The sequence below is a fragment of the Myodes glareolus genome, chromosome 18, assembly GCF_982192425.1.
Source record: "Myodes glareolus chromosome 18, mMyoGla1.1, whole genome shotgun sequence".
Lineage (NCBI taxonomy): Eukaryota > Metazoa > Chordata > Mammalia > Rodentia > Cricetidae > Myodes > Myodes glareolus.
In genome coordinates, this window is record NC_142043.1 from 70,948,401 (window position 1) to 70,965,608 (window position 17,208).

Consider the following 17,208-nt stretch of genomic DNA (forward strand, 5'->3'; position numbering starts at 1 on the left):
AAAAACCAATGTAGTTTATTTATGAGATTGCACGGCCTCAATTGATAATATACATGCTAAGTCCATCCATTTTCCTGGGTATTTTGTGATTATATTGGTTAGAGCTGAACAGTATTCCATCTTATTTGTATACCAAATTTCCATTTTCTATTCATCTGTTGATGGACACCTAGGTTAATTCCAATTCTTTGATCTTGTGAATAAATCAGCAATAAACGTGGGATGTAAATATCTGCCCAGAAGCAAAATAATTGAGTCGTATGGTAGTTCTATTTGAATTTTTTGAGTAATGTCCAAAATGATGGTATTAATTTACACACACACACACACACAAACACACACACACACACACACACACACGAGCAAGGACTCCCCTCCCTCCACGTCCTCTCCAACATTTGCTGTCAGATTTGCTGATGACAGCCTTTCTGACTGGGGTGAAGTGCTGTCTTCAAGCAGTTTTATCATCTCCATTTCACTCTTTCATGTGGCTGAGGGTTTGGTCTGCATGTGTGCATGTCCACCACGTGTGTGCCTGGTGTCTGGGCTCAGAAGAGGGTGTCAGGTCCCTGGGGCTGGAGTTACACACAGTGCATCTAACCCAGGTCCTCTGCAGAGCATCAAGTGCCTTCACCTCTGAGCCAACTCTCCAGCCCCTCAAAGGAGTTTAATCTGCATTTCATGAAGGCTAGAGATACTGAACACACTAACCATAGCTAGTGGCCACTTGTGTGTTTTTCTTTTTTTAAGACAACTATCTGTTCAGTTTCCTCACCCATTAGTTGATTGGCAAGGTTGGTTCCTTGCTATTTAGTTTCTGCAGTTCTTCCTAAATTGAGACTCTAGTCCCTGCCTGCAGTCCAGCTGGTACAGGTCTCCTCCTTCTGTTCTCTCTGCTGATTGTGTTCTGCGCTCTGGAGAGAATTTATTTTCATGTTGACACATGGCATCATTAGCTCCAGTGGTATTGTCCTATTTTGAAATTTTTGCCTAATCCAATATCTAGAAAAAAATCCCAGTTTTCTTCTTGAACTTTGGGTTTTTCAGGTTTTAACATTTCCAAGTTGACTTTTGTACAAGGAAAAAGGAGAGCATCTGAATTCATCTTCTCGGGTAGGAAAACGATGTTGCAGCATCATGTGTAGAATGGGCTCTCTTCACTGTGTGCTTTGCATTCTTCATGGAGAACTGAGTGTGCAAAGCTTTGTCATTTTATCTCCAGGGTCTCAATCCCAGGCCCTCGATTTTCCTGTCTAGTTTGTGTCAGTTCCAGGCTGTCTCTGTCACTGCAGCTTTGCAGTGAAATGTGAGGTTGGGAGTGGAGCAGCTGCAGGGTGTTTGGCAGCTCATGGTTTTGTCATTGCATGTAAGTTCTTGTCGCTCTTCCTCAAACGACGGAATATGTCAGAGTCTTCATAGTATTGCATTAAATATGAATATTAAGTTTGATAGTACGGGCTTTTTACAATATTAACTCTGCCAGTTCAGGAGCATGGATTGTCTCCCCTTCCTCTAACACCCTCTACTGTGATTTCCTGTGTCAGTGTCTAGTGTTTTCATTGCAGACTTCTTTCTTTTCTTTGGTTACAGATATCTCTAGACACTTGATTCTGGTGGAGTCACGTTGATTGTCGTACATTTCCTAAGATACACTGCTGGCACAAATGAAGACTACTTTTTAAATATTGATGTTGTATCTGGAAACCACAGGTGTTTATTAGGTCTCAAAGTTTTCCTATGGACTCAACAGGATCTTCTAAGTAAAGAATCGTGTTGTCTGGAAATAGAGGTAGCGTGACTTCTTCCTTTTCTGTTTTCATCCCGTTTATGTCTATTTTCTGTCTATCTCTGATAGCTCATATAAATCACCACTGTATCAGATAGGATGGTGGAGACTGCACTCCCTTGTCACCTCCTGGCTTTAGTCTCAGTCTAAACTCAGTCTGTTCTCCTTCTGACATCATATCCACCTCTCCCCCGTCTCTCACATGTGGGAGGTGGTAAGTTCTTTTTGATCTCCTTACCTTTAGCTTAGACTGACTCTCCCAGGACTCACCCTTCTCTCAGGACAATTCAGAGTGTGTCTCCAGAGGGAAGGGGAGAAGGTCCTGAAATGACCAAGGCAGTTGACCTTCAGTCTGCAGTCCTGTGGGCCACAGCATGCCACACGCCCAGTTCTCAGCTCACACACACTCTCTTGAGTCATCAGTGAGGCTGAATCCCTCAGCTCCACCCGGTCAGGAGCAGAAGGCCATTTTTCCTGATGTTAAACCCAGAGTTCTATGACCCTGGGCCACCGTCCTCTGGTTTAATGGTTGCTACCTTTGAAACCACCATAGTCAACAACTGCAACTCCACCTCTACAAGCAGCGCTGGGCCACAAGAGCTGTGGCCTGAGGAAATTCTGTTCCCTCAGGCACCGACTCTTTCAAAGCTACTAAGAGAACATATCTAGATCTCTGCTCCACTAAAGAACTCAGGATTCAAAGGCTGAGGTAGAATCCTCTTCCCAGGGAGGCTGAATAGCAAGCAGCTCACCTAGCTCACCTCTCACCTCCCAAGAAGCCCTCCTGCTGCTTCTGGCCCCTCCTTACAACCCCTTCTCCACCTGGCTCCTCCTCACAACTTCCTGTCAGCTGGTAGCCGACCCAGCCTCTGGTGAATACAGGTGAATTGTATTTAATCAGACTCATCCTTGTGTCATTAAGCAAATGACCCAGGGCATAAACAAAAACCCTTAAAATAATTTCTACAACACTGGGCTCTTTCACCTACATATAAAAGTTCCTTGAGATGAGATTATCCAGAACCCTGTGTCTAAGTTACAGGGGATTTTCACCCCTCCCTCACCCAATTTCTGACCCTTCCTAGGAAGGTCTCATGGACCCTCTGCTGTCTCCAGGAGGAATGCAAAACACCTGACATTTCCAACTTTCCTCCTCAGATCTTCCAGAGACACATGTAACCCACCATCCTGGATATAAAGGTGATATCACCCTGAGGTGCTGGATCCTGGGATTCTACCCTGCTGACATCACCCTGACCTGGCAGAGGGAGGAGGAGGAACAGACTCAGGACATGGAGCTGGTGGAGACCAGGCCTGCAGAGGATGGAACCTTCCAAAAGTGGGCATCTCTGGTGGTGCCTTCTGGGGAGGAGCACAAATACACATGCCATGTTCACCATGAGGGGCTGCCTGTGCTTCTCACCCTGAGATGGGGTCAGGAGGGAGTGGGTGCAGAGCTTGGGTCAGGGAAAGCTGGAGCCTTCTACAGACACTCAGCAGGGTGAGGCATCATAGCTTCAGCCCTGACCCTCACCTTCTCTTGCCTTCCCTCCTAGATCCCCACCCCCCGTCCACCATCACCATCATGACTATTGTTGGTGCTGTCCTTGGAGCTGTGGTCTTAGGTTTTATCATTGGTGTGATGATGTGGATGAGGAGTAACACAGGGTCTGCATTTGTTTATTTTCTGTTTTTGCATTCAGCACATTCAAGAAGGGTGCACACTCACACAACACACACACACACACAACACACACACACACACTCACACAACACACACACACACACACACCACCCATGCCCATCTCTGGGTGTGTATGCTGACAGTCACCTTACTGTAGGGAAATGTTCATAACCCTGGTGCTGGAGGTGATGGGGACCTGATCCTCAGAGGTCAGAGGGGAAGGTCCCTGCTGAGCACAGACCTCCAGCCTGGCATTGGCTCTCTCCCTGCACACCTCCTTCTCCTTCCTGCTGACCCTTCCCTGGTCTGCAGTCACAATTCTGAAAACTCTCTGGGGACCAGGCCTTCCCTGGTCTCTCACAGCTTTTCCTCTCACAGGGGGAAAAGGAGGCAACTTTGCTCCTGCTGCAGGTCAGTGTGTCAGGGAAGAATCCTCCCTGAGGAACTGGAGTGGAGGCTGAGCTGATGGTTTCTCCTCCAGCCCCACCTGTCAATCTCCCGACTGTGTCTGGTTATTTCTGCTGCAGACAGGGACAGTGTTCAGAGCTCTGTCTTGTCTCTGGAGGCTTGAAAAGGTGACACCTTGGGGCCTGGGGTCGGGGCTGAGGCAAGGAGGAGAGGACTGGGTCTCAGGGCCTCTCAGACTTAGACTTCTCTGAGTGGAGGCCTTTGGGAGGTCCTTATAATGACTTTCATGACTCTTTTTCTTTATCTTGGAACAGCTGCCTCGTGGGCCTGAGAAACCAGTTCTGACTTAAGGACAAACAAATTCTCTGTGGACAGCAATGTCTGAGGGTTTCTGCTTTTCCTGTGCACACAATGAGAAAAGCTGGGGGCCAATCCCAGCCCTGTCCAGCAGGACCCTGCCCCTGCCCTTTCCTTGTTCCCTTCCTCAGCCAACCATCCTGGCCCACCACAGGCAGGAGGGGACATCTCTATTTCTGTCACCTCCTGCTGCCCTGAGTTCCAGCCCTCGTGTTCCCCACTGAACATAAAAATCAAATGTGAACTTGATGGTTCATGTCCTTAACTGAGACTGGCAGTCAAATTAAAGGAGAGAATTCTGCAAGTGTGATGTAGAAATTAAATGGCAGCAAGGAGAACCTTCCAGAATCTGTGTTTTTTGTGCTTCGTGTCAAGATGGGCACAGGAGGAGTCTGTGGGAGCTGAGTGAGGATGGGGCTGTGCTGGGTAGAGAGCTCTGTCCATTTGGGCTTCGTGCTCACTCTTTAACTAAGTCCTCCCTGTTTCTTCTGTGTCACTTAGTATAAGAACATGCTGAGACACTCTGATCACAGGAATACAGTGGTGTCCCCAGCCTCTCCTGTGTCCAGGATGAGAGCAGCCAGGGCTGCAGTGTGAGGCCTGCCTGGGCTCAGTCCTGGCTGTAGCCCTTTCCCCATCCATCCTGTTTACTTCTTCTATATTAGCTTGTGTGGAGGAGCCTCCCTGGGATCATTCGTGTGAGTGCTGCCTGTCTCTTTCTCCTTTGAGTGTGACCACAGTAGGACCTGTTTTTCCTGTCCTTGTCCCAGCCTGGCCCCTGCTCTCAGGAGGTGGTCTTCAGCCTCCTGAGCTCCTGCCTCCTTCAGGAGCTGTTGTCTGGAGTTTCTCCCCCTCTCCCAATTTTTCAGAACCTTACCCTTGTGTGTAGGATCAGCAGAAAGGACTGATCCACAGGGTCTCATCTTAGATCCGGTCTCATTAGTACTGTGTTCTGCTCTGCTCCACTGCCTCTACCTCCCTGGCTCTGGGAATCCTGGTGCTGCCTTTGAGGGTAACTCAAACTCATAGGCAGATTCCACTAGTGTGTGCAGCTAGGAAATTGATGAGGATCACAGTAACTTTGGTAATATTGGCATCAGCAGGCAAAGCCTTTGTGTGGTGAAGCTTTCCATGTAGCACATCTCAGTGCAGCCAAGAAGTTTCCTTTAACAGTGAAGAATTTGTTGGGCAGAGCTGGTGAACACAGGTAAACCCAGCATTCCCAAAACCGAGGCAGGCAAATCACTGAGATCGAGGCCAGTCTGATTCAGGACTGTCAGGGTTACACAGAGAAACCCTGTCTGGAAAAATAAAATCAAAAAACAAGCAAAAAAATTGAAGAAAATATAAATGCTTACTCACAGGAGAATCAGTTCATTTCAAACAAATGATACAAAATCAACAGTGAGTGACCTGTTCATTGGGTCTGTTTTAAACATTTTTAACGATCTGGATCTAGCGTTTTATGTGTGTGTAGCTTTATAATTGCTGTAACTTGGGCTGGAGTGATGTCTAGGAGGTTAATAGAACCCTGCTCTTTCAGAGGTTCTGAGTCCCTGCATCTGGTGCTCTCTTCTGGTATCCTTCTGTCTTCCTCTCTCTCTCTCTCTCTCTCTCTCTCTCTCTCTCTCTCTCTCTCTCTGACACTCTAATTCCAAGGCCACATACAGTGCCTCAGGCAAGTGTCCTTATCATGTCTGAAAACACATTAATAAAAAGTGTTAGTTTAATCGATGAGAACACCTCCTCTTCCCTCCTCTCCTGTCTCCTGGACAAGACTGCACCTCCTCTCAACAAGCTCCGCACAGCCCTCTCCCAGTCACCAGCAGTGTTTCCTAATAGATTCCTCAAGGGCTCCATCTGCACTGGGAATAACAGTCCTGCTCCAGGGCACCAGATTCTTGGATTCCTGATATTTCCTTCATGCTGCAGCTTCCTCCCTTGTCAGTGTGACTTCCTGCCCTGTCCCCTAACTCCTTAGGAACCTTCTTCCTGTGTGGATCTAATGCCTGCCTGTCTGCTGAGATGTGAGAAGATGTTTTCACCACTGAGCTCATAAGTCCTGATCTAACGTGCCTGGAGCAACCAACTCCCCTTCCTGCTGTGCTGTTCATTTCCTCAGGTCTTTTAACATTTAGAGCTGTCCATCCATACAGATCTTAGTCTTCTTATGCTTTTTATGCACGCACACACACACACATACACACACACATACACACACACACACACACACACACACTCACACACACACACACACACACACATCCTTGCTGGCTTCCCTTTCTCACCTCTTTGCTTCCTGTGGTCTATGACTCTGTGAGCCTGGCTGTTTCTTTCCTCTGAGCTCCCCAGCAGGGCTCATATCATGGTTTCAACAGCTGCTCAATTTTATTCTGCCTTTCCCAGGATGGGTTTGGTTGTTGCTCTAATACACCCAGAAGACTCTGTCACTGTCAGGCACCCCTATAGTCCCCATCAACACAGAGATGTCTAAGGCCAGCCTGGGATCCCCCTTAGAACCCACACCCACACTGGAGTCAACTCTCTAATGGCTGGTGTCCTGTCCACTGCAGAGGTTACTGTACAAACTCAAGACCTCTGGAGCCCCAGGCTACTGCTCTGAAAAACTAAGGACAGAATTCACAGAACTCCAGGGAGTGAGCATTTCACTCAGGCAGTGTTGCATGCCGGGAGCTGCGGGAGCAGCAGGGTTGGAGCACAGGCAGAACACAGAAAGACCATGTCCTGGTCGGGGCTGAGGTGACTGACTCCTGACTTCCGGGGCACTGTCTGCTCCTCTCCCTGACTGTCCTCAGAGGTGGGGACGGCCAGCAACCTTCCTCCCGCTGCAGCACCTGCTTTACCATCTGCAGTGCTGCTGAGCATGAAGTCACTGCTCACACCAACAGGCCGCCTCTCACACAGGAGCCTCTCTCTGGATTCCAAGGCCCAGAGCCAGCTCAGGGCAGCAGCATGGGCCACAGCATCCAGAGCAGCCATGGGCTCACCTGGGCAACTGGGGCCATCGAGAGCTGGGAGTTGGAAGGGGAAAGGCACCCAGAGGGCAGCCAGGATGACAAGGGGTGAAGTCCTCCCTGCTGTCAGCCTTGACCTCAGCTGCTGCCTCCTTGTCCTCTGGGACAGCCCCAGGCATCAGAGTCTCCTGGGCTCCTGCAGCTGGGTGCCCTGGGGAGACTCAGCACCCTGCAGCCTGCACTGCACAGTGTGGCTGTTCATGGCCTTTGGCTGATGTAGTGTGGAGGCCCAAAGTGGCCAAAGGTAAAGTTTGGGACTTGTTATGTAGTTATTGTGCTTCTAATTCAAATAAAGTCTCATGTAGTTGAAATCATAATTCTGTTCTCAAGACTATTGTCAACAGGTGTGGCTAATTGCCAGACTTCCTGCTCCTGAAATAGGGAAGTAGTTGGTTCCTACCTAAAACAAAAGTCTGAGGATCCACCTAGGTTCTAGCTCCTTGTGTGGAATTAACTTGGATTCCACCCAGGTAGTGGTTTGCCTACAGAGGCTTTGGTCTAGGGCAGGAGTCAAGCGCGTGAGCTATGGCTGTACTCCGTGACTTTCAATGTGTGTGTTAATGCAGTCCTTTTCTTTTGTTCTATCCTAGCTTTTGAAATCAGGAAATTAAACAGGGCGAATTTTTAGTACTCACTGAAATTCCCTCCGAATACTATCCTATGTGTTTCTGCATTTTATTATTTTCATTCGCATCTTCTTGTTCTTTACTTTAATTTCTAAATCCCCATGCCTCCACTCTGGAAGAAGATACTTTTGTTGAGACTGACCCCCTACAGTGTAGTGGTTCCTTTGAAGCTGTGTAGGAGCAAAGGGTGCCTGCAGGCCCGCACTGAGTCTCAGGGACATCTCCCTTTCATAGCTGAAGTTCCAGGGACCCAAGGCTGGAAAGCTAGTGAGGGTGAACCCAAAGGTTCTTACTGGAGGAGCAGCCTAGGTCCCCCAGGTCCACAGCAAATCAAATTCAAGCTGTTGGGAGAAGTGTTCTCTGGTTTGGGCGTTATGCAAACCAGGAATGGAGACCCTAAGCTCCTCTGGACTGTACCTGTGGCTATTCTGAACTCCTTCCTGTATCAGGCAGTTCAAGGTGGTCCTGATCCTCTCTGACTGTGAGGTGCTGGCTTGGGAAAATATGGGACAGGTTAAAGATATAGTAGCATGAAGTGTTGTGGTGGGAGCGGAGTTTGTGCAACTAAGTGCCTTGGCAGCTTCTGCGTCCTGTGTGTGAGATGGCAGTTTAGGCTCTGGATGCAGGTGTTGCTGCACAAGCAAACCAGGGAGCCCAGAATAGAGCTCTGGTTGATCTGCAGGCTGAGTGCCAGTCTGGGGTCAGGTCCTGGCAGAGTAAAGGGTAGGTATTGCCTAGAGCAGCCCTGTCACAGAGGACCTGGAGACCTTGGTGGTGAGTCCCCAAGAATCATGAACAGCAAGACCCCAGTGACTGTGAGGCTCCATCAGGTGCTGCTGCTGGCCTAACTCTGGGTCATAGCTGCATTGAGACGGCACAGAGAATTGGTAGCAAAGCTTGTCTTTTTTTTTTAAAAAAAATTATTATTATGTATCCAATACATATTCTGTGTATGCCTGCAGGCCAGAAGAGGGCACCAGACCCCATTACAGATGGTTGTGAGCCACCATGTGGTTGCTGGGAATTGAACTCAAGAACTTTGGAAGAGCAGGCAGTGCTCTTAACCTCTGAGCCATCTCTCCAGCCCCCTGCAAAGCTTGTCTTTTCCCTCCTGGAACCATGAAGCTGTTTCCTCTCCATTTCAATCCTAGAATTCTGTGGACCAGCCTGACTGCATCAAGCAACTCCAGAGGCCAGGGCTTCTGGCTGACCTACCATTGCTGCACCAAGGATATCTCAGCTTCCATGAGTTCTCAAACTCAGAGCTACCTGTGCCACTTGCTGCTGCTGCTTCTATGTGCTGTGGATCCCAGGTCCCCCCAGAGCCCAGGGAGCACAGTTCTTCATCCGCCATGGTTTCTTGGTGGATGACTAAAGCAGGGGGTTTGCTCCAGGGCCCCCATATGAGGCCTGCAGGTTTAAGATCCAGTAGTGGGACCTGCCATGCTGGCCCCCTCCCATTCACCTGCCCAGCCTGTCCCCAGCTCTGGGAACCACACATGCCTTCTGTGAGCCACCAGGATCAGAGCTTCAGTTTGGAGTTCTGATGAGAACTCAATTTTCCTTCCTTCTTCTCCAGTTCTGTTCCAAGCATTCAAAACTGCTGCGCGGCACAAAGCTAGAGCATGGTCATCCTAGAAAGATTGCCTTTCTATAGCAGCACAGCCTCCTTCTCCAGGAAGTGGGTCTTGGGAGATTTCCAAACCATACCTCTAGCTTAATTCTGTTGTTCAGTAATCTTGGCCTCTTCTCTGAACCAGGTTCTCCTCTGTGATTGTGAACCAGGCTCTAAAACAGCTTTAACCAAGTTTGTCCAGTCTTTAGAGATAATTCTATTACAAACTAATCACAAGTTTAACAGTTGCTTCACAAAAGGTGAACACATGCCATAGGAGACCACTGCTTTCTTGAATCTCCTTAAATCTGACATTGACACAGGAGTCCAGTCAGTTCTTACAGAACCTCTATCATTTGGCAATTCCTGTAAGGATATATTAAGGTCGGTTGTTTGAAAACCTTAGGCTGTTCCTCTCTAACCTTAAAATGCAATGCTGAAATTGATTTTCCATTAAATTCCTTTGTCTGAATCTGAATATCTCTGTGGTCTGTTTTATTAAGTTTTTCTACGGTCTGTATCTTGGCAGCCATACCAAATAACTTTTTAGGAGATAAACCAAGAATTATCAAAAACTACAACTAGGATTATCAAAATGATGAATAATAGTACATCAATCCCAGTTAATTATCCCTTCATTTAGCTGCTACATTTTTAAGTCATGCATTACATAATCATAAAGAGACCTAGCTTTATTCTTCAAAGACCTCGAAAGAACTGTACTCAGCTTCATTTTGAAAAGCAAAAAACCCAGAATAGCCAAAACAATCCTGTACAATAGAAGAACTGGAGGCATCACAGTCCCTGATTTCAAACTCTACTACAGAGCTACAGGACTGAAAACAGCCTGGTACTGCCATAAAAACTGGAGGACCAAGGGAACCAAATCGAAGACCCAGATCTCAATCCACACACTTTTTAACACCTGATTTTTGACAAAGAAGCAAAAAATATCAAATAAAAAAAAAAGAAAATATATTTAAGAAGTGGTGCTGGCATAACTGGGTATCAACATGTAGAAGAATGAAAATAGATGCCTATCTATCACTATGCACAAAACTCAAGTCCAGGGACTGGTGAGATGGCTCAGTGGTTAAGTGTGGGAACCTGTCCTCCCTGATCCTTGAGACCAAAATACTGGATGCAAATAATGTTTATGCTAACCAGCTAAGCTTCCTGCTAGTTCTGTCCTTGGTTCTGCTACAGCCTGGTACATTAGCCTGAGGGATCTATTTTACTTTAAAATGGTAATTTCTCAACTGCTACATCCACGGCTGTCTCGCCAGTGTAGCAGAAATGCTGACTGGATGGGCAAATATTGCCGGCAGGATTGGGATTGGTGCTTCAAGGAGCTGTGTGTTCCAGGCGGTCCCTTGGCAACCAGTTGTGGTGTAATGCTACCTGAGTCGCCATTAGTACTGACTCGACCTGGCTGTCCTTGGAGCCATATGTGTGTGTTTTCCCTTGTCTGTGTGTTCTTTGTGATCCTTACATATTGCTAACAGATCAGACTATTCCAGGCAGTTGTGGATATAAACAAGACTGCTGAGGACATTTTTGGATTCTGCTCCACTATTAATTAAAGCCTTAAAAAAGTAGCCAGTTCTGGGAATTGCCAAAATCATCATTAGGACGATTCCTTGATGATGTGGAATAAAAGGAGTTAATCTTAGCAGAAAAAACCTTAGAAGCCTTCTACAGGGAAACAGCATTAGGCATTTATGTACAACTTAACAAGAGGCCTATGCAACCTTCCTTATGGCCAGAAAACCTAGGCTAATTATAGCATCTGACCCTGAGAGTCGGGAAGGGAAAGGAGTTGAGATTAATGGTACAAAATGAGTCTCAGAAAGTTTTCCAGGAAGATAGTAGCCTTCTTCTTTCTCACCCAAACACACAAGGTCACTTAGCTGAGCCCAGCCAGCCACCTGGTACAAGCTGATAAAGATGGGCTAACTCAAGAACAATGGTCTCTCTAATAACAAGAAAAAAGAAGGGGTAACTTTACAAATGTAAGAAAGCAAAAGTCCTTGTACTCATGCCAAAGCATCTTCAAAGATTCTTTTGTAAACTATTTTATGCTGTTCTTTTCTGTTTTATGATTTGATGATGTATGTCTTTGCCAAGTTCTTTGATTGTAAAAAATATATAGTCCTGCACGTAAGTAAGTAAATTGCACCAGCATGTCTCAAAAACATTGAGAGTGTCTGTGTGTCACTTTTCCTCGCCGTATCCTGATTTCTCCTGTGCCTTCGCCCTGATTCCCTTATGGTCTGAGTGGCTCCCTTGAGCCGGTCCGTAGCACTCAACCTGCCTCAAAGAAGCTCAGGCGCCAAGGCCCATCTAACCTGTCTGACATTGCCTTAAACCCTCGACCACCTGCCTGGGGAAAAACTCCCACAGAGGCCAGTTTCCCCAGCCCCCTCTGGGTGGGAGGAGTTTTCCTTTACTGGGGCCAAAGGTATTTTAACCCTGAATTTAGTTGAATAAAGGGGCATTCTCTTCTTGAGGATGACTGGAACTCTGTATCTGTGTGTGTGCGTCTTGTGTTTTAACCCCTAGGACAATATGGAATTCGTGGGATGTGGGTGACGTGGAAGGACGACCCCAACAGTTAAGAGCACTAATTGCTCTTCCAGAGGTCCTGGGTTCAATTCCCAGCACCCACATGGCAGCTTGCAGCTGTCTGTAACTCCAGTTCCAGAGAATCTGACATCATTATATGAATGTAATGAAATAAAGTTAAATAAAGTTTTTGGGGGCTGGAGAGATGGCTCAGTGGTTAAGAGCACTGCCTGCTCTTCCAAAGGTCCTGAGTTCAATTCCCAGCAACCACATGGTGGCTCACAACCATCTGTAATGAGATCTGGTGCCCTCTTCTGGCCAGCAGGCATACATGCAGACAGGATACTGAGAATACTGTACACATAATAAATAAATAAATCTTTAAAAAAACCAAAACTCAAGTCCAAATGGATCAAGACGTGAACAAAATCCAGCCACACTGAACTCCATAGAAGAGAAAATGGGAAGTACACTTGAATGCATTGGCACAGGAGACCACTTCCTAAATATAACCCCAGTAGCACAGACAATGAGAGAAACAATTGATAAATGGGACCTCCTGAAACTGAAAAGCTTCTATAAAGCAAAGGACATGGTCAACAAGACAAAACGACAACCTACAGAAAAAAATCTTCACCAACCCCACATCAGACAGAGGTCTGATCTCCAAAATATACAAAGAACTCAAGAAATTGGACATCAAAGGATCACATAATCCAATAAAAAAAATGGAGTACAGACCTAAACAGAGAACTTTCATCAGAAGAATCTAAAATGGCTGAAAGACACTTAAGGAAATGCTCAACATCCTTAGTCATCGGAGAAATGCAAATCAAAACAACTCTGAGATTCCACCTTACACCTGTAAGAATGGCCAAGATCAAAAACACGGATGACGACTTACGCTGGAGAAGTTGTGGGGAAAAGGGAACACTCCAAATAGAGCTCTGCTCCTGGAATTAGGACAAGATAACCCACAGATGTCCACAGGTGTTTTGATTCAGTCCTGGGAAAGGGGCCAAAGTAACCCTCAGATGTTCCCTCTTATCTCACCTGATCTGGCAACAGCCCTCCAGCCCTGGCTCAAACCAATTATTGTTAATAGCCCTTTGAATATGCCAATTCTAATAGTTAACGAACAACCCCTGAGTTTCCCCCGCCTTGTTTCTATGGCTGTTTACTTTAAATGTAGCCTGTACCAGCTTTTTGGGGTCTTTTGGCTTCTCGAATGATGAAGGACCCTGTCACAACAGAATTAATTAAATCCTCTTGCTTTTATATCAACTGCAGTGTGAGAGTGGTCTCTTGGGACAACTCCTCCTGGTAGTTGGACTTCAGGGTTCAGCATTAGGAAACAACCTTCCTCAAGACCCAGTAATACAACTTTTGGGTATCTATCCAAAGGATGCTCAATTTGTGCCACAAGGACATGTGCTCAACTGTGTTCATAACAGCTTTGTTTAGCATAGCCAGAACCTGGAGACAACCTAAATGCCCCTCGACCCAAGAATGGATAAGGAAAATGTGGTACATCCACACAATTGAGTATTACACAGCAGAATAAAATAACGACACCTTGAAATTTGCAGGCAAATGGATGGAGCTAGAGAACATCATTTTGAGTGAGGTAACCTAGGTCCAGAAAGACAATTATCACATGTACTCACTCATATGTGGTTTTCAAACATAAAGCAAAGAAAACCAGCCTACAAATCACAATCTCAGAGAACCTAGACAACAATGAGGACCCTAAGAGAGACTTTCGTAGGTCTAATCTACCCGGGAAGTATAAAAGGACAAGATCTCCTGAGTAAATTGGGAGCATGGGGATCTTGGGGAAGGGTTGAAGGGGAGGGGAGAGGCAGGGAGGGGAGCAGAGAAAAATGTAGAGCTCAATAAAAATCAATGAGAGAAAGAGAAAGAGAGAGACCAACCTAGGTTTATTGAGTCAGGACAAAGTCCCAGGTCCTCAGAAATGGCTTTCAGTTTCTGAGAGCATAAAGGTGTGGTTCGGCTTGGGAAGTATAAAAAGCTGGTGATTTCAATCTTGCTCTCACTTGCTTCCAGGTTTCACTGTGAGAGGAGAGCTCTGCTTCCCTATTATGCCACAGCTGTGTCCTGGCATCCTGCCCCCTCCAACGCTTTTCATTGCTTCTGGCTTCAAGGACAACAACAGAATTCAAGTGCAGTGTGCCTGGAGTCCTGAGGGTTGAGGAAGCAGAAGGAGCTGGAGCACTGGGGACCCACAGCAACACAGGCAGAATTTCCAAACCTGCCTTCAGAACCTACTCCACCTCTACAACCAGAGTCAGGATGGTGAGTGACTTCCGGGTCGGGGGGCCACGAACCCTCAGGGGGCCACGAACCCTCAGGGTCCCACAAAAGTCCCGAATCTCCCCTGATCCCAGTTTGCGAGTTCGCAGGAGGCTGTGGGTGTCTGAGTTTTGCTTTAGGTTTGGGGACTGTTCTTGCGGGTGGGCGGTATCAGGCTGGCCACTTTCAACTCTGATCGGATTCCTATCTCCAGACACAAATGATGAACTCACAGTTCTCATTTTGAGGAGTCCAAGAATAAGAAAATAAAAATGTACATTCCAAAAATAAGAATGTAGAAATAAAGAAATATAAAGTTATAAGTCTAGGGGAACAGACTGTAAGCAGATTTCTCAGCAGATCAAGGATCAATCATTCACAGTGAGCTATTTTCTCAGATGCTTGAGAAGCCTCCATCAGCCTAGGCCATTTCATTTTTACAAGTGACTGTTCTATTTACAAGACCGGAGCTTCTCTCTGCAAACTGAGAATAGTGTCCTGGCCATCCTTGATGAACTGAGTTAACCCTTAGGAGACAGAGATACATGACCTCTGGACTAGGCACTGTCTCTGCTATGGGAAACTGGCACATCAAGGGGGAGGCGTGGGGCTCCAGTATACACTGCCTGGAGGAGCCAGGAGAGACAGTGGACATGATGCAAACACCTGGTTTAACTAATGATATCTGAGAATGGAGGCTGTGAAGCATGGTAGTCTGTATCTGTATCTGAGATAGTGTGAAGAACTTTCTGCTATCTTCTAAGTTCCCAGCCTAAGAACCAATTGTTCTGATTTATCAACCCTCGAATACTAGAAGTCCCTTTTCTAATTAATTGCTAAAGACACCAGCTTTCTTTCAATTAGTGGCTTTCACTGTAATTGATTCTGAAACATATTTCATGATGGCTGCCTAGTTACCCATTGACATTAGAACCCACTCTCCTTTTAGGGTCTTCTTTCATTGACCTACTTTGATCAGGGCAAGATCATAAAAATTCGTTTGTTCAGACCTAACACTTGGTGCCCCTACTATAAAAAGTGGGTTCAAAAACTAGCCTTTTGCCATAGCCTAACAAACACCATCCCTGGCTGTGGTCTCAGCTAGCTGATAAGCTTCTGTGCCCCACGGTGTTTTTTTATTTTTATTTTTTTATTTTTATTTTTTTATTTTTAAGCTTGTTTCTTGTTTTCCTAGGATCTGGTTTCTGGAATAAAGTTTGCTTCTAGTTCATTAGACTTGGGGATGTTCTCATTGCACGACCCCACTGGACCCAACAATTGGAAACCTAGTTACTAGAGAAACCAATAGTTACACAGAGGTTCCAAGTACAACAGTTTGCAGGAATCGGCATTTACACCCTTCACAGGTCCGTGTACTGAGGACCATGTCTTCTGCTTCCCGGTTCAAGCTGTTGGTTGGCGCCATACTTCTGGTCCAGACACAGGCTAGTGAGTAAGGGGTAGGGAGACTCTGAGGCACAGAGCTGGAAGCCGGGTGGGCAGTACCCCATAAACGTATCTTACTGCCCTAGTCCATGTTTCCCCTGCCTTCGCCTGGGAACCTGGGCCCAGAAAGAGGTTCGGTGTCTCACTGCATGCCTCCACCAGGCTCGCACTCCATGCGGTATTTCCACACCGCCATGTCCAGCCGGTTCATCGTGGTCAGCTACGTGGACGACACACATTTCGTGTGCTTTGACAGCGACGCGGAGACTCCTAGAGTGGAGTCGCGGACACCATGGATGAAGCAGGAGGAGCCAGAGTATTGGGAGAGAGAGACGGGGAAAGCCAGGATCACAGGGAAGAACTTCAAATTGGATCTCCAGACCCTGCGCGGCTACTACAATCAGAGTGACGACGGTGAGTGACCGCGGCCCCATCACAGAGACGACCCCTCCATCTCCCCTGGGATGGACTTGGGTCATCTTCATCCAAACACCTGCCCAGACCCTCTAACAGGAAGGACCCCGCAGAGTTTGGCTCAGGTTTCGGTAGCACTTTAGTCTCTGAAAGATCAGGTTGTGGATGCACTGATGGGACAGGGTGGCCGCAAGTTGGCGCTAACCACTGTGTCCCCGCCAGAACCTCACACTCTGCAGTGGATGTATGGTTGTGACCTGGGTTCAGATGGGCGCCTGCTCCGCGGGTACTGTCAGGAAGCCTACGATGGCTGGGATTATATCTCCCTGAATGAGGACCTGCACTCTTGGACCGCAACTGACGCGGCCTCTCAGATCTCTAAGTGCAAGTCAGAGAACTCAGACGAGGCAGACCACCAGAGAGCTTACCTGCAGGGTCCCTGCATAGACCAGATCCTTAGATACCTACAGTTGGGGAATGTGACCCTGCTGCGCTCAGGTACCTGGAGACCCATCCTCACTTTTCCTAGGTAGTGTGGGGAAAGGCTTGGGCATCCTCAGAGGAAGAACACTGTCCAGCAGGCACCGGGTTGAGGAATAAAGAGAGGGAGACTCCAGGCTGGTTTTCCCATTGGGAGACTAACCCTTTTACAGCAGGTCAGCCTTGACGATGGCCCTGAACCCACAGGAGCTTTTTCTCTCAGGCCTCCTTCTGTGGTTACCCTCGGTGTCTCTGGAGTCTGACTCCAGCTTTTCTGGGTCTCCTGGCCCCCACTCAGCTCAGGACCAGAATCTCTTCCCCTCCATCAGTCTACAGAGCCCTGAAGCCTCCTACCCCAAACTGTCACTCACATCTTAGAGCATCCCTAGAGCACATGACCCCGGGGCCTGTGCTCTAGCTGGGGTCTATTAATATCAGGACACCCTAATCCCACCCCAGTTCCCCTGTCCATTCCCAGA

The 17,208-nt window shown here is 47.2% G+C and overlaps 1 protein-coding gene across 1 annotated transcript in view; it reads left to right on the forward strand.

Moving 5' to 3' along the window:
• LOC148119248 (H-2 class I histocompatibility antigen, Q10 alpha chain-like) overlaps positions 1–17,208 on the forward strand; it is a gene marked incomplete at its 3' end in the record, with an annotated part of 148,002 nt that overhangs the window by 129,658 nt on the left and 1,136 nt on the right. The window contains exons 2-4 of the mRNA XM_087897813.1: positions 15,757–15,838; positions 15,998–16,249; positions 16,472–16,747. Of these exons, the coding sequence (XP_087753939.1) occupies positions 15,775–15,838; positions 15,998–16,249; positions 16,472–16,747 (592 nt within the window). The remainder of the gene's footprint in view (positions 1–15,756; positions 15,839–15,997; positions 16,250–16,471; positions 16,748–17,208) is intronic.